The sequence below is a fragment of the Martes martes genome, assembly GCF_963455335.1.
Source record: "Martes martes genome assembly, chromosome: 1".
In the NCBI taxonomy this organism is placed as follows: domain Eukaryota; kingdom Metazoa; phylum Chordata; class Mammalia; order Carnivora; family Mustelidae; genus Martes; species Martes martes.
In genome coordinates this window covers 2,421,697-2,441,816 of record NC_137888.1, presented here as the reverse complement: position 1 = coordinate 2,441,816, position 20,120 = coordinate 2,421,697, and the positions used below count along the sequence as shown (strand labels likewise).

The 20,120-nt window shown below is 53.8% G+C and overlaps 1 protein-coding gene across 3 annotated transcripts in view; it reads right to left on the bottom strand.

Annotated features, from left to right (window-relative positions):
- HSF2BP (heat shock transcription factor 2 binding protein) overlaps positions 1 to 18,867 on the bottom strand; it is a 100,456-nt gene extending 81,589 nt beyond the window's left edge. The window contains exons 1-3 of one of the 3 annotated variants that reach the window (XM_080819773.1): positions 18,608 to 18,867; positions 17,906 to 18,056; positions 3,958 to 4,061 (exon numbers count right to left, since the gene is read on the bottom strand). In XM_080819773.1, the coding sequence (XP_080675899.1) occupies positions 3,958 to 4,061; positions 17,906 to 18,056; positions 18,608 to 18,643 (291 nt within the window). In that variant the 5' untranslated portion in view covers positions 18,644 to 18,867. Of the gene's footprint in view, positions 1 to 3,957; positions 4,062 to 10,383; positions 10,619 to 11,066; positions 11,466 to 17,905; positions 18,057 to 18,607 lie in introns of those variants that run through there. The other 2 variants (XM_080819775.1, XM_080819774.1) reach the window with 2 other exon arrangements.
- Between the last annotated feature and the right edge of the window lie 1,253 nt (positions 18,868 to 20,120).

Genomic DNA, 20,120 nt, shown 5'->3' with positions numbered 1-20,120 from the left:
TCATGCCCCCTCTCTTTCTAAAATAAACCAATGTCTAACAACAACAAAAAAAGAATAGGGGCGCCTGCATGGCTCAGTGGGTTAAGCCTCTGCCTTCAGCTCGGGTCATGATCCCAGGGTCCTGGGATCGGGCCCCACATCGGGCTCTCTGCTCAGCAGGGAGCCTGCTTCCCCCTCCCCCCTCTGCCTGCCTCTCTGCCTACTTGTGATCTCAGTCTGCCAAATAAATAAATAAAATCCTTAAAAAAAAAAACAAACACGAAACATGCATTAGCATGCAACCCAGTGACTGCAAATTTAGGCATTTACCCAAAGAAATGAAAACGCACGCTCACACAGAAACCTACGCACAGATGCTCACTGTCCCGCTCTTGGTAACAGTGAAAAGCCGGAAACCACCCAGCTGTCCTCCCAGGGAGGAAAGTTAGAGAACTGTGACAGTTCCGTGCCGTGGAACCCTATACGGCAATAAAAAGGAACAGACTCCTGATTGCAAGAATTTGGATGAATTTGAAGGAAAAGAGTCATTTTCATGACATTCCCTTTCCATGACATTCTTGACATAAAATTACAGAGACTAACGTGGGCAGCTACGTGTTCGTGGTTGCCAGGAGGCGAGCGTGGGGAGCAGGGGACGTGCGGCTGCAGCAGGGGGCCGTGAAGGGACGTCCATGCTGACGGAAGACTTCACCCTCTAGAAGATGGTGGTGGTCCCAGGAACGTACCCGTGGGACAGAACTGCACTGGGGGGGCACCTGCGGGGGTCAGTCGTTGACTGTCCGACTCCTGCTCTCCGCCCAGGTTCTGATCTCTGCATCATGGGATCGGCTCTGTGGGGCCCCACACCCAGCAGGGAGTGTACTCGTCCCGCTCGCTCGGCTCCTCCGCCGGCGTGTGCTAAGTAAATGAAATCTTTAAAAAACTGCACAGAACCAATCAGACACACACGCACGCATACACACACAGAGAGGAGTGCATGCGCACCGGTGACATACAGACACACCCCGGGGGTCGTCCCCCTGGTCTCCTGCTCCTGCCACACACCACAGTGAGCCCAGACGCTACCACGGAGCACACTGGGTGCAGGGCACAGGGGACCTCCCTGGATTTTTCCGTACCCTCTTGCCATCCATAATTCTTTCTAAAAACTTTTAACCAAAAGCAAAGTGGGCTATGGTAATGCGGCACACGCACACACAGTCACTAAAGAGAACCGAACTCCACTTGTACGACGGGTCTCTCTGTCACACAAAACATCTCTCAAGAGAGGGGCTGGTAAAATAAGAAACAGTAATTAAGTCCTGACAAGTTCACGTGGGTAAAGTGGATACTCATGGGGCACTCTTCCGGCCAGCCCCCGAGTCCACAGCAAGGCCCAGCTGGCCTCGCACTGATCTAATTCAACCACCACAAGCTTTCCTTGTCCCGTGGCCGTTCTCGGGGGGCAGGGGCCGGGGCTGGGGCTCGGCTAGCACACATCTTTATGAGCTGGAGTCCACACTGTGTTTCCTCATCGTATCGTACAGCCTGGACCCAGAAGCTTCTGTCGCGCATGACGTCTGCCCACACCACAGCACTTGCTGGCAGCGCTCTCACTTGGGGTCCGGCCCCTGCATTCCTTCCAGATTGCACAAGTCTAAAAGAAGCTTCCAGAGTCCGCCTCATGATCTGTGCAGACCTGGACAGAGACCACAGAAAAGGCTACGGAAAAGGCAGCTGTCTGTTCTGCACAACGAGAAGAGACGTGGCCTTGCCACGGCAAACTTGAAAGGGCTCCCCTCTGTATCATAGTGGCAGGACAATTAAACAGGAAACTTCACTGGAATCAGGAAATCGTTTAATCCAAAATATCCGCACATTTTAACTCAGGGCAAACTGTCAGGGCAGGAACACGCTACTCGTCTGACCTTCCTCTACCAGGCCCTTTTATCCTCTACGCTCACGCTTTACCGGAATGGCTTATTTTTTTTCTGTTCTTTATTGATTTAAGAGCGTGCACAGGTGCGCACGAGCCCACGAGCAGGGGAAGGGTACAGGGGAGACGTTCTCAAGCAGGTGCCACACCAGCACGGATCTCAGGGTCAGCACCACCTGAGACCATGACCTAAGCCAAGTCAAGAGTCAGATGCTCAAACTCCTCGGGCCCCAGGTGCCCCGGCGTACTTTTAAGTATCGCATCTAAAATGCTCACAAAGCGCGCATTTTCCCTGTCCTTATCGATTAAGGAAGAAAAGGAAAGCGAAGATTCTGCCCAGTTAAGTCTCAACCTTAACAAGGACGTCTCAGCAATTTCAGTAAGTCACGAACCGACAGGCACGTGGCTAACTTTTGCCAAATTCCTTCTGGTCTGCCGGTCGACTTCCTTGAGACCAGGAAACCTTGGGGCCCCGACAAGCGCGCCAGCCCTCCACCTCAGCTCATCGTGACCTAGCCTAGGACAAAGCTACGATTCAACTTTCATTATGTGACACTCGACCTAACTCAGTCTCGAGACTAAAACTCCTTCCCTGACCTTTTCTGCTTGCTCAGTATTAAAGGCTGTACAAAACCTACCAGTTTGGGGGAAAGTCCACAGCAGCCACAAACTGTCGGAACTCCCTCCCATGAGGAGGCAGCGTGACCAGACGCTCCGCACCAGGCAGCGGGCCCGTGACCCGCTACCCGGCCCCCTGCAGGCTGACAGCGCCTGCTGAGCCCGCCGTGCTGGGACGACCACGGGAGCGGCACGGGCCACCCGCCGGCGCGCAGGGAACGGCACATGCCGGCTGCTGTTCCTCGTACTGTTACCGTCTCGGTGATTAAAAATAACACACACACTCCGATTCATCGGAGGTGGCAGGACCGTCTCAGTTTCACAGACAAGAAGGGGAAACAACTGAGTCCACACAAAACCAAGAATGTGTAATTTTGAAGAAATACTATGAGTCTCAGCAAATAATAAAACTTATCGGCTACTTCTAACATCGATAAATTATGATCAGTAATGATCCCCTAGGTTAATTACAAATATTTCTAATTACTACATCTCTGATTATAAATTATAATGTGCACTTTTTTCAAGATTCTTATGCTGTGACTTTTAATGTCCTGAACTGGTCTTTTTTTTTAAGATTTTATCTATTAATTTGCTAGAGCGAGTGAGAGGGAACACAAGCAGGGGGAGTGGCAGAGGGAGAAGCAGGCTCTCTGCCCACCAAGGAGCCCGACACGGGGCTCGATCCCAGGACCCTGAGACCATGACCTGAGCCGAAGGCAGACGCTTTGCCGATGGAGCCACCCGGGTGCCCTGAAATGGGAACATAAAAATTAGGGGCGTCTGGGTGGTTCCACTGGTTGAGCATCTGACTCTCGACTCCAGCTCAGGCCATGACCTTGAGCCCCGAGATCTTCCCTGCATCTGGCTCCTTGTTCAGCGGCGAGTCTGCTTCTTTCTCGCTCTCCCTCTCCCACTGCCCCCACTCAAGCGCCCACACACATGCTCTCTCTCAAATAAATAAATCCTTAAAAAAAATAAAAAGTAAAATTAACAGAAAGTGACAATCACAAGGCATCCGGTAAATAGCCTCCACATGAAATGGTCATAAAATCAAGTGTTCGACTATTTTCCAAGCATTCAGAATTACATACATTTTATTATTTTTTTAGACTTACGTATTTACTTTAGGGAGACAGTGTACACATGCGCAAGAGCACAGGGAGGGGGAGTGGGAGAGGGAGAGAGAGAGAAAATCTCCAGTGGACGCCCCGCTGAGCGCTGGGGCTGACGCAGGGCTCGACCCCAGGGCCCTGAGATCACAACCTGAGGGGAAATCAAGAGCCTGACACTTAACGGACTGAGCCCCCCGGGCGCCCCCAGAATTCTGTACATTTTAAACTACAGTCTCTTGAGGCTCAAGGGCTAGAGCGGCCGCCGCGGCGCTCTGTGGGGTGTCCGGCGGCGGCCTGCGGGCGTCGTACCTTCTTCTCTCTCAGGCTGTCAGCCTGCACGGCCTCCAGGCGGGCTCTGAAGTGCGCACAGTCCGTCCTCAGTTGCTCTACCTCTTGCTCTTTCCTTTCCAGGTCTAGAAAGAGAGAGACACGATAACACGCAGCGTTTCAAATCACGAGTCCCCTCTAAGAACCCATCGTGCCGCATCACTTAGGAAAACGGGCCCTGACCACTCAGGGGGCATCAGTCACAGAACCAGGCCTTCGATGACCAACATTCTAACAGTCCTGCTTTCCGGGTTCCTGTCCGGTTTTAGCCCATACCAGAAAGTACTTTTGCTGTCATTTTCAGTCTTAGGTTTTAAGACCTCATTTTACTGCCAGACTCGTACTCAAGGCTTTAAGGAAGCGGGTTACGTAGGAGACTGAAGGCAGGGCGGAGAAGCCGGCCAGCCTCGGGGCCCAGACTTGGATCTGCTCCACAGCAAGCAGGAGGCAGCGCGGCGCGGAGACGGTGGCAGCCGGGGCTGATTCACACCGACTGGCAGAGAGCTGCCGCGGCTGTCAGCAGAGGGGCGGCAGCAGCCGGGATGCGACCAGAAAAGGCCGCCGAGAGGGCAGAGAGCTACGGTTTTCTTCCTCTCCGCGAGATTCATTCAGATGGTGATTCGACGGCCCACAAAAATCCCCAAGACATCCACACTCGTGTTTGAAATCAAAGTCTGGCCGATTTTTCTTTAATTTTTTTTCAAGATTTTATTTATTTGACAGAGAGCGAGAGATCCCAAGCAGGCAGAGAGGCAAGCGGGGTGGGGGGTGGGGTGAAGCAGGCTCCCCGCTAAGCAGAGAGCCCGATGGGGGACTCGATCCCAGGACCCTGAGATCATGACCCGAGCCGAAGGCAGAGGCTTAACCCACTTAGGCATCCCACGTCTGATCAATTTTAAATAAAGGATATTATGATGCAGAAATACTGACATTTAAAAAGCAAAGAAATATAGAACTTAAAAATTTAAGTGTCCTGACTTCAGGCACTAAGAAATCCTCCATTTTTATGCGACCGTCGATTGAGAGCTGAGGGGAATGCAGTACTCACACCGTCTCCGACTCAAGCAGCAATGCTGTGGACAGTGGTCCCCACGTGTTACTGTCCACCAGGAGCCCCTAAAGGGCAGAGCTGCCGATTCAGCAGGCCCGACATGGGCCTGGGAACCTGCCCTTCCAGCAAGTTCTCAGTGGGGCAGATGGCGCTGGTCTGGGAACAGACTTTGAGAGAGATGGCTTCAGGACGACAGCCTGGTCTCTGGTCATTAACACAATGAAATCAACACACAACCAGCGAGAGCCAGCGCGGGAGCCCAGCAACCGGAACGTGGGGGCGGAAAACCAGAAGGTGGTGGGAGGCAGCAGCCTGCGAGCTGGCACTTCCCTCTACCTGAGGGGGAGAAGGCTGGCCGGCACTCGCTCGGGGGAGGTGCGGACAAGAGGAGGGGTGCGGCTTCGCGGCCCAGGGCTTGGGGAAGGCGGGGGGACTGCCAAGAACAGCAGGGGCATCCCCGAAGCTCCGGAGAAAGGGGCTCTGCGTGTTCCAGGGAACCTTCGTCCTAGAGGGAAGATTAGCACCTAAAGCTGCGTATTCAGTTACAGATTCTGAAACCAGCTGGCAGAAGTGCTCTTAAAATGTGTTTCTCAGAAGCCACGGGAAATAAAGTGGGACTATCTCTGCTGCTCAAATCTTTCCTTCCGCCACGTATCATGCCACAACGGGACCCTCCCTGGGATTCTGCTCCGCCTCCAAACCCTGGCCGCCCAGGAAATCAGCCATCACTCAAGGGCTATGCTTGAACAGCTGCACACCTGCGCTGTATAACAACGTAAACGAAGACTTGCGTTATTTGTAATTACGAGTGAACTATGAAGTGCACGTGGTCACCAAAAAAAAAGGAAAACGGAACTAAAATAAATTAGTGGCGCAAGCTTTTTCTTTCCAGCTCACTTCTGAATTGGCTTGTATCATTAAGGTGTACGTCACTCAAACGTGGCAAAGGAGACACAACATCTCATCTCTACGAGCCGTACATACAAAAATATGCAGCAATTAATTCTGGCCGCCCAAAAGGTTCTCATTAGGACAACTTCACACTCGCTCTGTGTAGCTGTACCTGACCTTGCCACAGGCTGCCATAATGAGGGGCAGGATCAGACATCCCAGTCCCCCCCCAGGTGCCCCACAGAATTCCAAGTCAGCACCCGCCCACCCCAGGCACCCCGAGGCAGCAGGCGCCTTTCTGCTGTACAAGGCCGCCTCCTGGTGGCCGGAGGGGAGCACTGCCGCCGCCTTCCGACAAAACCCACACCTTGCTTTTCCCACGGGGCCCCCAGCGGGGTCTGCCGCCCAGAACAAACCCCTGGCAAGGCAGGCATTTTCAGAGTTCATTTTCCCATACACCCCAAATCCCTACAATGGCACATGGAATTTTATAAATATTTGTCACACACAAGAATTTCACTTCTCTACCCGTTCCTTCTGCTGATCCTTGAACAGAGAAAAACACACGGCCACTGCGATTAGGCCTAATAATGAGAATATACTGCTTCCATGACTTTTTTTTTAAAAACCAGAGAGAGGAGGACACCTGTTGGTTAAGCAGCTGCCTTCGGCTCAGGGCATGATCCTGGAGTCCCAGGATCAAGCCCCGCATCGGGCTCCGGCTCCACGGGGAGTCGGCGTCTCCTTCTGACCCTCTCCCCTCTCATGCTCTCTCTCACCATCTCTTTCTCAAATAAATAAATAAATAAAATCTTTAAAAAAAAAAAAAACAGGGACGGAAGGAATATGGACAGTGAATGACACGTTATATATAGTCAAGACGTGCTCTTATCCAGCCTCGGTATCAGAACACGAAAGGAGCTGCCCCCCCCCCCACGCCTACACCGTCTTCTGGCCCCTCGTCTTTAGCACTCGCCGCGAGGGAGCCGTGGCCGCCGCGCTGTCGGCGGAGTGAAAGGGCGGCCAGGACGGACTCGCAGTGCAGAGACGCAAACTGTGCCACAGGCGTTTCCACATCGATGTGGCTTCTGGAATGCTCCCTCCTTCTTTAAAAGTTTTAGTAACACGAGAGTGACTGTACCCCTGAATGCTTAACTTGCTCACGGGAAGGGTGCGGGGAACTATCAGCGACAGGAGGCCGTGCTACAAAGGAAAAGCAGCGTTTCTAAAATACGGAGCAAAGAAACGGAAACCACGTGAAAGAGAGCACTTTCTCCTCTCCTTCCTCTGTCACCGGCGTGCCTACACCAGGCGCAGTAACTACCAGTCGTTCCACGTTAACACCAAAGTATTATTTTCGACCAAAACAGCTTAAGATCCCAAATCCAAAAGAAAGGGTTTTTAATAGCTCTTAACTTCTCCACGTCGGTCTCTAATAGGCTTAGAAAAGAATTCACAATGAGCTGCTGACGGACCCTGTCTTTACCGTGAATTGAGACTTGAAAGATGTGTAACAAAACACCACAAAGCAGAGAGTTTATGACAAGAGAAACATCTTCTCCCCTAGCTCCTGCGGCCACGGGGCCTGAGACCACAGCGTCAGTGGGCCTGGGCTCTCTCTGAAACCCGTGGGTGAGGACCCTTCTCTGGCTCCTCCGGCTTTCAGTAGCCTGGATCTCCCAGAATTCCCATCGGCCTCCGCTGTCACTGGGCTTTCTCCCAGTCTCCGCACGTCAGCTTCCCTGTGCACAGCTGTCTCTGGGTCCAAATGCACCCTTCTGTAAGGACACCAGTCATCCTGGACGAGGGCTCACCTAAAGACCTCATTTTCACTTAATCAGCCTGTCTACAGTGTAAGTTCAGAAAGTGAAAAAATGAGAATATTTCAGGGTTCATTAAAAGGGGGGGCTTTAGTAAAAGAGCTTAAGTGCATTTCAAATCCTTCTACACACGACAAGCCAGCCGAACAACACTGTAATTAACCGTAATTCTGTTTTAAACCCATCAAAGGGAGTAGAGGAAAAGAGCGGGAACCAGAACATGGAAGTAGCATTTTTCTCCCCCACTGCCAAAAATCTGTTCCCCAAACCGCTCTTCTTCTTATAACTTAAAGGCCACTGGAGTTATCTTTTATAAGATGAAGATCACGTGTGACTAACAGGAATCCGTTCTATACTGGCATTGCCAATGGACTTGGCAGCACCTTGTGTCACCACCTGCAGCGTCTGAGGTTGGGAGCTCCTTGGGCTCCCTGTAAATTCCCAGGGTAAAGGGGCAGACTTTGTCCTTTGCGTGTCACGACCTTACCTCAGTGCTTGACAGATGCCGGGCACATAGTGAACACCTCCCTGACGGACTTAGAGACACATTCACTGAACATTTGAAAATAAATGCCGTCCCAAACCACTAAGATCGATCTTGCTGAAGTCAAATGAGTTCTGTTAATGTATTTCTCAAACCAGAGAGCCGGGAAATGTTTCCGTTGATTGGCACATGAACGCTAAGTTAAAGACTGGGTGTCGGGAGTGATACATTCCAATACTGTCTCTGCTTTCTCCGTCTTGGCTACCTTCCCCCCTCCTCTGTGCCCCTCGGACCTACCCTCCACCATGCTCTGTGCTCCCAGAGTACCTGGGCTCCCTGGCTTTCGACCTCCTGTTCAGTTGGGACAGTGACAGTCTCCACAGGGACCAGGGTCGAGAGGAGACCTGCTGGGACATTCACTTCTCCTCTGTGCCATCCCTGCCAATCTTCCAGCAGCAATAACTCCACCTTCTGGGTGAGGGACCTGCCCTCCTGTGCACTGGCAGCTCTTGGGGGAGTCCTGGCACCCCAGCCCTCTAGTTGCCAGCGCTTTGTGGCCCTCACGTGTCTCCCCGAAACCCTGCCCACACCTGTCTGCCCTCACTACATTATACTTCTGGTGGCCCCTTTTGCTCTTGCCAAACAGGGACAGGAGACACTCTGATATTAGTGACTTGGGGCACTAGAAACTTTGGGTCATTATTTGATTTTAAAAATCTTTTATTTAAAGCCTTTATTTTTAAGTCATCTCTACACCCAACGTGGGGCTCAAACTCACAACCCCAGTATGGAGAGTCACTGGCTCCACCGCCCGAGCCGGCAGGTGCCCCCTGACCCCTTCTGGCCGTTTCCTCTTCCACCGACTCTTCCTGATGCTCTCCTGTTCCCGTGCCGCGGACCAGAACTAACCATCCTTCTCTGAGCTGAAACAGGTCTCCCTCTTCTCAGTAACACCAGTAACACCAGACTCCGGGGAAATTGGTCTCAAAACACCCACCACCACTTTAGAGACCACGCAGTACATTGGTTTTCAAACCCCACTGTCAACAACGTAAGAGGGTCTAAAGGACACGTATGTTCTATAAACAGCACTTTTTCCATTTTACGATGCTTTCCAAACTTTTTCTTTGGGCATAATTTCAAACTTACAGAACATTGCATGAATAAAAATAATACAAACAATACCCATATTCCCTTTACCCAGACGTATGTGCTGGCAACATTTTGCGTTTGCTCATCACTGGCCCCCCCCCCACACACACACTGTGAGCCAGCTGAGGATAAGTACTTCACTGAGCGTTTCCCAAGCATGAGGATAATGTCTTACACACCTACTCTGCCTGGTTGTCAACTTTAGAAAAATTAGTATTAATACCTTTATCTAATCTACCACGGATATTCAAATTCTGTCAAATGACCCAAAACTGCCCCTTACAGTACTTTTTCCTTCCCAGTACAACCACGATCCAGGGTCAGGTTTGGCCTTCAGCTTTACCTTTAGCCTCCTTTAATTTGGATCATGTGCACAGCCTGTCTTTATGACGTTATGGTGTGTTTTTAACAACTTAAAAATCACAACCACATATACATGGAAGGACTTCCATTTCCAGCTGTGATGGCGAGGTAGCACATCAATCTTCCCACGGGGAGTAATTAGGAAAACGGAATTTAAACCAACTAAGCCCTCTGAAGGTATGTGAGAGTTACTGAGCTACGGGGGGGGCCCTCAGGCCAGGACCCTGAGAGCAGGAACAGGCACTGAGGCACAGGAGCCCAGCCTCCCACCCCATTCCTGCCAGGGACCTTGGCATATTCCAAAGCAGCACAGGCCATGAGGCAGCAAAGCTGGACAGAGAGGTCAGCAGTGCCATGGAGCTGGGAAATGAAAATAAACTACAGAGCGGTCCGACAGCCAGGACTTAGGGCAGGCCATGATCCCAGAGGAGACGGAAGCACAGAAAAGTGAGCTGAGGTCAGAGCCACCTTCTTCTTCCAGGCACTCAGCAAAGCGTAAGCAGCACACAGAGGCTGCAGAGGTGGACAGACACTGCAGAGTGGGGCGGGGGGGGGCGGGGGGGGCACGACTTGTTAGAGAAATTACTACCCTCCAAAGCCTCCACAAGTTTCACTTTTAAAAAATCTGTTAATCCGTAAAAAATTACCGAGATTACCAAGAGGGAAAATAGACACTACAAGCAGACCAGGAGGTGACCCAGCCGATGGAGTTGCCAGATCCAGAGGTTTAAAATAACTGTGGTTAATGTTCCGGCAAAACGAGAGTTTCATCAGGGAGCTGGAATAAAACACAACCAAGTAAAAAATCAACATTAAAAAAACTAACAAATACTAATCACAAACAATGTGAAAACAAATAATAAAAGTAATAAAGAATTCAGAATCAAATCCACACATGCCAGCCACTTAGAACAAAACCAACCCTTGTACAGGACGGAAGGCTGTGTTCTCAGTAAACAGTGCTGGGCCAGTTGGCCACACGTGGCTACTGCCTGTTTCTTAAACAGACAAGGACAACGTGAGTCACATAATACTCCATCAGTACAGAAGGTTCTATAGGACCATGCTGACATGCACAAATTTTAAATTACACAAAATAACTCTCTCCTGTTGCTAAAGAAAATCAGTCAGGTCTCTCCCCATCTATCACGGCTGCGCTAGTCCTTATTCATTACTGATGCTCCCGGAACAAAACAAGGCTGGTTCACAGTATTAGCACTTAAACACGTATTTAAATAAAAAGTTTTAAAAGGTTAAAATTAATGTTGCAGATTTTTAAATGTAAAAAACCAGACTGCAGTTTATGCTTGGTGTCAACAGGAAATGGTACCTGATTCCATCCCCAGATCCCGAGTTGAGTGTCTGACACCTGCCGCTCAGATGTCCGCTTGTTGCTAAGTTACATCACCCACCATCACAAAGGCAGCGTATGCATTTGAAAAGCGTCGTACAGGACAGGCCAATGGCTTTTCCACCATCTCTCTCCAAATGTACCCGGGCCAGTAGGACCGGCAGGGAATTGTCAGACCCTGTGACTTCACTGTAAAACAAAAACGTCTGACCCACAGGCTTCACGCTTCCAGATCAGTTTCACTGAAAAGCGTCATGATGCTGCAAAGTGAAATGTTGAAAACTTCACCATTTGCAATTCCTTATCTCTGCAATTTGTGTCTTTTCCTTGCTACTTGACAACCAAAACTAAAAACAGAAGTTAGACACTAAGGATGGTACTGCATCTGATTTCCAAAATCTGTAACATTATATTTTATTTTCGTCAAAACACCTTCATTGTGCCGATCTTACAAGTAATGTTCTGAACAGAATCTTCTAAATACGCAGAAAATTTAACTTCCATCTATTTTACATATTGAAGCACATACTAAACAGGATTCTATTTTTTTTAAAATAGGATTCTAGGGGCAGCTGGGTGGCTCAGTCGGTCAGAATCCAACTCTTGACTCAGCTCAGGTCAAGACTTGAGGGTTGTGAGGCAGAGCCACGTCAGGCTCCGTGCTCAGCGGGGAGTCTGCTTGAGGTTCTCTCCGTCTGCCCCTCCCACGCTTACACGCACACAGGTATGCGCTCTCTCTAAAATAAGTAAGTCTTTAAAAAATAGGAGTCTGGGAGCATCTGGGGGGCTCAGTAGGTTAAAGCCTCTGCCTTTGGCTCAGGTCATGATCTCAGGGTCCTGGGATTAAGCCCCGAGTCGGGCTCTCTGCTTAGCGGAAAGCCTGCTTCCTCCTCTCTCTCTGCCTGCCTCTCTGCCTACTTGTGATCTCTGTCTGTTAAATAAATAAATAAAATCTTTTAAAAAAAAATAAAAAAAAATAGGACTCTGTTTAAAACCCACATTTTTCCCCATGAGCCAGCAATTACGCTACTGGGTATTTACCCTAAAGATACAAATGTAGTGATCTGAAGGGGCATGTGCACCCGAATGTTCATAGCAGCAATGTCCACAAGAGCCAGACTGTGGAGAGAGCCCAGATATCCATCCACAGATGAACGGATAAAGAAGATGTGGTATATATACACAATGGAATACTATGTAGCCATCAAAAGAAATGAAATCTTGCCATTTGTGATGATGTGGATGGAAGTAGAGGGCATTACGTTAAGTGAAATAAGCCAGTCAGAGAAAGACAAATATCATATGATCTCACTAATACGTAGAATTTGAGAAACAAGGCAGGGATCGTGAGAGGAGAGAGGAAAAAAATGAAAGATGAAACTAGGGAGGGAGACAAACCCTAAGAGACTCCTAATCTCAGGAAACAAACTGAGGGTTGCTGGAGGGGAGGGGGGTGGGGCGACGGGGTGGCTGGGGGATGGACACTAGGGAGGGCATGTGCTATGGTGAGTGCTGTGAATTGCATAAGACTGACGGTTCACAGACCTGTACCCCTGGGGCAAATGATACATTATATGTTAATAAAAATAAAAAGTAAGTAAATAAATAAATAATAATAAAAATAAAACCTTTTTGACACACATTGACACAGTAATAACTCCGTCATTGTTAGATGAACAGACGCGAGACGGTGAGAGACCAGGCAGTGAGTTAACTTCTGCTGGGTACTTCCGAGTCTCGGCTTTGCCAAGGTCATCTCATGGAGGCTTGAGGACCCACAGGTACCCCCATTTCACGCAGATAAGAAAGAACAAGAATTCAAACGAGGTCAGTAGTACTCCCAACCTCTCTAACCCTTTTCCGAACTCACGGAGCGGCACTGTCCGAGCCAGAATGGCTCAGGGCACTTTCTTCACTCCCTCCAGCAAGTGCTCAGGGGCCCCTCTGCCTGAGGGGGTCCTCTTCCCTGAGGGCACCCCCTGAGCCGCACGCCACACCACGCGCTTCCCGAAGAGAGTCTCAGTTTAAGTCTCACTCCCTCCTGAGGTAAACGGCCCCATCCCCATCTTACAGGCAGGGACACATCCGAGAGTTCGCCCGAAGCAGTGTACAGGCCACTCTGTACTCCCATGCGGAGCCCTGGCCTCGCTTCTGCACCGAGACTAATCACTGCTTCGTGGGCCCGTCCACGCCATCCACGCAGCCATAATCCCACACTCGGAGGAGTCCCAGGCCTCCCTCGGTGACAATCTATCATTGATTCTTCCTCGCCTTCCACCCAAGTCCTCCAACTTTTCCTACGCTCGGATACAAAAATCCATCTGCTGAGAACTAAGTCTAGTCGCTATTTCAGCATCAGATCCGCGGGGTAACTTCCGCCTGCCTCTCATCACAAACTAAAGATGATAAGCTACGGGGTGCCTGCGTGGCTCAGTGGGTTAAACCTTTGCCTTCGGCTCAGGTCATGATCTCAGGATCCTGGTATCGAGCCCCGAATCGGGCTCTCTGCTCAGCAGGGAGCCTGCTTCCCCCTCTCTCTCTGTGGCCTCTCTGCCTACTTGTGCTGTCAAATAAATAAATAAAATCTTAAAAAAAAAAAAAAGACAATAAGCTACAATTATTTCGTCTTCCATAAACCACTGACGTTTACTGACCTTGACTCCCCTATACCTCAATCCTTGCTCCATGCATCAAGCAGAAGGAACAGCTTATTGGCCGGCAGCCAACCCCACGGTCTCCCGTCTGTGATGTTCACACACGCCATGACCCCAGCCGAGAACACCCTCCTCTTACTCCTCTAACAAAGCACGCCTCGCTCCTCAATGCTCATCTATCCCCAGAAGACCTCAGGAGCAGTAGTAACCCTGACCCTGACCCAGTACGATCCCAAATTCCACCATGTATCCACCCGGCTCCCTACAGGGAGTTACTATGCTGGAGCCCGAATTAAGTCGCGCTCCCCGCTTGACACTCGTTTGATGGATGTGGGTCCCACAGGGCCTCAGCCCCTCCAAGCCAGCACGCCTGCGCTCCAAACGAAGCTTCCCCTGGAAGCAGGGAGAGCCGCCCTGTCCTCGCACCCTGCCCACGTCCATTCCTCACCGCGTCACCTCCTAGCTGACAAGCGTACACCCACTGTAGAAGCGAAAGCAGCTCCGATCCTGGTCGAAGCCAAGAGCCCTCCTAGGGCAGATGGATGGAGGGTCCGGCAGCGCTTGCTGCCGCCTTGGGGTCCCCGGATGGCCTCTGAGGGAGCCATTCTCAAGGCCACGGTGCCCATGATTGGTCTCAGAAGGCCCAGGGAAGAGTCGCCGGACCTAGTCCTTACAAAAAGAGAAAGGATGGGATCTTTCTTTTCCTTCACGTCACCCAAGCAGCAAAAATTCAACAGCCAGAACTGGGTAAAAGATGCTCTAGGAGGACATTTTCTAGGCCGGGCCTCAGGCCCTGGAAGGCTCAGCTCAGGTTCAAAGTTCACGGTAAAGCCTTCAGCACAAAGTCCACTTTGTCCGCTGGGACCCCCCTTCTCTCTCAACACGCAGGTGCCCACAGCACATGGGCTTCACGGGAAACCAAGCAATTCAGAAAGAACAACACGCAGGGAAAGGGGAAGCCCCTCAGGACCAAATATCCAGGCACAGAGAATGCAGTGGGAGGCCGACACGGGGCCCTGCCCCCCCAGCGCCTGTCACCAGAGGAGGACAATAAAATGACGCTATCAGAAGGACAGCGCTGTGTGCTGTAAGAATGCCCGACGGGACCAACAGAAGACTGAGCCTATCCAGGCAGTCAGGAAAGCACGTGAGTGCGCACCTGAGGTTCAGCCCAGTAATACAGAGTCCTTCGAGCCGCCTACCATTTTGTTTAGGTTTTTGGGTGGCAGCGCTTTTAAGGGAGGTGATTTTTTTTTAATTTATCCTAAAAGCAAGGAGAAGCCATTGAAGACACAAGCAGGGGAATAACATCACCAAATTTAGCTATGAAAAGCCACACGGGCGACAGGGTATGCGACAAACTAGAAAGTGACGGTGAGTGGACAAACAGGAAGCAGGGATTCAGGGACATGATGGGAGCCTGGGCTCGGTGGTGGCAGTGGAGGTGGGCTCATGAATTCAGGATCCAGCCAGGAGGGGACACGTAAAGACTTATGGGAAGAGAGGTTGGACGGCAGGGGCGGAAGGGGAGTGAATAGTGAGGAGGGGTCGGCAATGAGGGGGACCCTAGGTCTCTAGGTGGATGCTTCTGCCCCGGGGAGACTGAGGAAGCCCAGAGGTAGGGGAGGAGAGGGACAGCATGAGTCAGAGGTAAGACAGAGGAAACCTGTCCTGTGGTCTGTAAGGCCGGGCCAGCAGAGGTGTAAATCCAGCTGCCAAGTTAACGGGAAACAACGTTTCTCCCAAGAACACAGCGTGACAGTAAAGTGTCACAGCGACCCCTATCAGGGACTGCTGATTTCTTAAGCACAAAAAGTTCATTTTCTCAAATCCCAGACTGCCAGAAATTTTGCTGTTTGGAATTAGACCAATAAAAAGGAAACCTCCCTTGGTCCCCTGCAGGGTCAAAGTCACTGGGACAAAGGGAAGCAGCCCTGCTTTCTAGCTAGCCGCAGGACTTCAAACAAGGGACGTCCAGACACCATTTTCTACGTTGATCTAAGCTTTGTAGCTTTCAGAGAAACGAGGCCTGGGTCCACTGCAGCAGGACACGGTGATGGCCGCACGCACGGCCCTACTTTGCCTGCAGCCCAGCAGATCAACGTGGTTTAACGTGCACTTCGCCTGAACTCCACCCTAACCCAAACCCACAACGCTAGCCTCTCGGTGGCAAGATGCCCACAGTTCCTCAGGGTGTGTCTCCCTCGCGATAAAGAACCAACAAACCTGACCTGGCCGGACCCGGGGTGCTTCCTGATGGCTGCAGGCTGATTAGTCCAGGACAAACGCTGAGAACTTGAAACAACAGTGAGACCAGCAAGAAGAAATGCCAGGTAGGAGTGGGATACGGAGCCCTAACTAAGCCTGGCGGTTTAGGCCAAACCTAGGGCCAGAGATAAACCTGGGAGCCACCGGCACCAAGAGGGGAACGAAAACTGTGTGTGCCTGAAACCACCCACAGAACAGCCGTGGAGTAAAGGGAAGGGCCCGAAGCCGGAACCTCAGGCGGCTCCACTAGCCACAAGGCTGCCGCAGAGGCCGCATCCGCAAAGCAAACCAGGACGCAAGGGCCAGAGGGTGGGAGAGAGGACTACGGGGCCTGGAGACCATGAGGCAAGAGCTCCTGAAGTCTAATGGACCACGTCAGCACGGATCTGTTTGTGGCCCTCACTCTCGTATGCGCAATTTTGATTTCGTGATCTCTAAAGACTGACTAAAGATGCACTCGTGCTAACCAACTCAGGAGACCCCGATGTAGTTTCCAGAACGCCGGCTTACTAATTTGCAAAGAAACACAAGCACTCAGCACGCCAACATGCTCTGCTTTGAGTGCACATGGGTGACGAGCTGCTCTCAGAAGGTCAGGGGCTGAGCATGAGCTCAAACCAGGGACTGAGAACCCAGGGACCTGGAACTATGGTGTAATGGGTGACCTACAGCATATCCCGCAGGGTCTCCATGGCAGACAAAATCACAGATGTTGAGATCTGCAGGCAGGACCGCTTATAGAGAGGAGCACAGGGGCTGGTGAGGCACCCGGAGGCTAGCAACAGCCCTCCAGGAGGAGGACGCGGAGAAAACCTGTTACCAGAGCCCAGGGAGAGCGGAGACTGTCAAGGAGGTCCTGGGATGGGAGTCCCGGCCATGGAGGGAGCAGGAGGAAGCACCCAACCTCTCTCTCCATCCGTGAGGCCGTCCTTGCAAGCCCTGCTGGTGGCCAGCAAGGAAGTCGGAGGCAGGCCGTGTGCAGGAGTCCTCCTGCCCAGAGCAGGCCACAGAGTAGCCCAGGGTGGATCTGGGGGCTCCAAAGAGAAACTCAGCAGGACAGAGGATGTGGTGGCCGTGAGCACTCTCCCTTCTAACCGTGCCCGGCTGCCCTCCTGACCAGGAGCATCTGCACAAACCAGAACTGTGTACTGTTGGGTCCCGATAGCTCCCTGCCCATGCCAGCGCTGGAGACACACTCCGACCCCCAGAAACATGTCTGGAGAGCAGGCCGGGCCGGGGCCTCGTCCAGTGCAGGGTGCCGGACCAGCCTGAAGCGCCAAATGCTGACTCACCACCACTCAGCCACGGTCAGGCAAGTGCAGAATCGATCCCAGAATCTAAGAGCATTGCAGTAGGCTCCCGGATGCGCCGGCCAAATCTCAGACTCCGAGTGGACAAGGCCCGGCAATTCTGCACTTCAGTCAGTCCTAGAAACGGAGCTGGCAGGGCTGGCGGGGCCCCTGGGTGGGTCCGTCACCACCTGCAACTCTTGACCTCGGCTCAGGTCCTGAGCTCAGGGTTGGGGGATCGCGCCCACAGGAGGCTTCAGGCCCAGCAGAGTCAGCCTGCGACTCTCTGCCTCCCCCGCCCCGCTCTCTCTCCAAAGTATATAAATCTTACCCCAAAACGCCCTGACCTGTCCACTCGCCGCGAAGTAAGTGAACACACGCCCGTCTACAGATGCATTTAACGCCTGGCCCAGTGTCGCGCAGTGTCAGGAGGCGCGACCTCCCGTCTGCACCGGCTCTAAGCTCTAGAACGCAGCTGCCGCGGGAAGACCGCCGCGTCGCACGTCTGGGAGGAGAGGCGGGGACCCCGCTCCCAGCTGGCCTGGGCGGTCGGCCTGCTCCCGCGGCCTGCGCCACCTCTGAGGCCGCCACAGCTGAAGACACTCACTTTTCTCCACGACCTTTAGTTTCTGGAAGCTTTCCAGCACCTCCCCGTTTAGAATTCGGGGCAGGAAGTCCCGGATCTGCATCACTTCCGTCGTCAGCCGTTCCAGGTCCTTCTTGCGGACTTTAACGAACTCCTCTCTGGTGCCCACGCGCTGGAAGACAGGCAGGTGTCCCCACGGCCCGGCCCCGCGCCCCCGGCTCCGCACGCCTGAGACGGAGCCGGCTGCGGCCCTTCACCTGCACGGGGGCCTCCCCCGACAGCCAAGACGCCACCCCGCGCCCAGCTCCCCGCACGAAGCCGAAGCTGCCGCCTCCACCGGGCGCCCGGCCGGCCCGCAGCGTCCTCCGCCCTCCGGGGGTCAGGCCGCCAACAGGCACGGGCGGGCCGGGCGCCCTGCTCCAGCGAGCGCCGCGAACGGGCCGCGACCAGTCCCACGCCCGGGGCTCCCCCACCTCCCTCCCCGGCAGCAGAGGCCACAGCGCGGGGACCGGGGCCCGAGGGCCGGGCTCCCTGCACACGTCCGGCCGTCGCGGCCGCGGCCCCGGCGCTCAGCGCCCCCGCCACACCCCGCCCCACCCGCGGGGCCACCCCGCCACCGACCAGGCCCCGGGCAGCCGGGGAGCCCTGCGCAAGCCCAAACCCAAACGGGCCGCCGCCCAACGCGGGAAGGACCGTGGGGGCAGCCCGGGCCTCCTCACTGACCCGGCAGGCCTCCTCAGCGCCGCCTGCCTCGCCCATGGCCGCCGCCGCCGCCTCGGCTCTGTGCGCCTGCGCAGCGCCGCGCCCTCTGACCCCTCACGCCGAAAGCGCGGGAACGCGCCACGCGGGGCCGAAAACGGAGCGCAGCGAGGCCCAAACCTCGCAGAGCGGCAGCGGCGTTCTCGGCTCCGCGGACGAGGGTTGCGGTGGGCGAGATCCCGCGTGCGCTGTCCCGGCTTAACCGGATTTTTTAAACTCGTTAACTGCAAAGTAGAAGGACAGGGAGACCCAAGTGTAAGTGTCGAGTTATGGAAGTCGAACTGGACCTGTCCTGCTTGGCAAAGGACGCTGCGCTCGGGGGCGGTGCTTTCGAGGGACAGTCCGCACACGGCGGGCGGCTACGCTCCCTCGCTGGGCTCTGAGCGACACTAGCGAGGCCCGAAGCTTTCTGACAGCGGGCTCCGCGTCTGCCCTGGACAGGGAGGGCAGTCCCGCCAGCCGGCGCGGCAGCTGACGCCCACCACGAACCGGAAGAGGCCACCAGTCCATTCACTTGCCCCCGCACGCCCACCGAGTTTGCAAAGTAGGGTGCAGCCCGTGGGATCAGCTGCGCGGGCTTATCGCACAACTACGACTTCGCCGTGTCTGTAACTGGCGGGGAACAACAACGCCAGGGTCCCCTGAACGTTGTCCAGGCCTGGGAACAGACTCGCAGCCACACACTCTAAATCCCGACATCCACGTCGGGACCGGACCAGCCCACCATCCCCTGCATCTGTCCTTGTACCTGCCTCTGCCCCTGCCATCCCCTGCACTGGGACCTACCCCTGTCCCTGCCATCTCCTGCACAGAGACCTGACGCTGACCCTGTCATCCCCTGCACAGAGACCGGATGCTGACCCTGTCCCCGCAATCCCACGCACCGAGACCTGACCCTGACATTGACCCTGTCATCCCCTTCACCCAGACCTGGCCCTGTCCCTGCCATCCTCTCCACCAAGACCTGACCCTGACCGGGTCCCTGCCATCCCCTGCACAGAGACCTGACCCTCACCCTGTCCCTGCCACCCCCCCGCACAGAGACCTGACCCTGTCCCTGCCACCCTGACCCTGTCCCTGCCACCCCCCACACAGAGACCTGACCCTGCCCCTGCCACCCCCCACACAGAGACTTGACCCTGACTGCCATCCCCTCCACCAAGACCTGACCCTGACCCTGTCCCTGCCATCCATGCACCGGGAGCTGACCTGGACCCTACCAGACTCCGCACTGGGTCCTGCCCTGCCCCCCGCCCCAAGACTTGTCCCCGCCCCAAGACTTGTCCCGCCCTGGACCTGCCCCGGGACCTGGGCACTGGGGACGGTGGAAGGCGCTGCCTCAACGGCAGCAGAGGTTCAGACCTGGCCCCCAGCAGGGCGACCCCTCAGTGGGGCTGTCCCCAGCATCCCGCCAAGAACCCCAAGGACCGCGTCCTTCTGGGTCTGCCCCGCGCAGAGGCGGCTCCTCGTTAAGGGC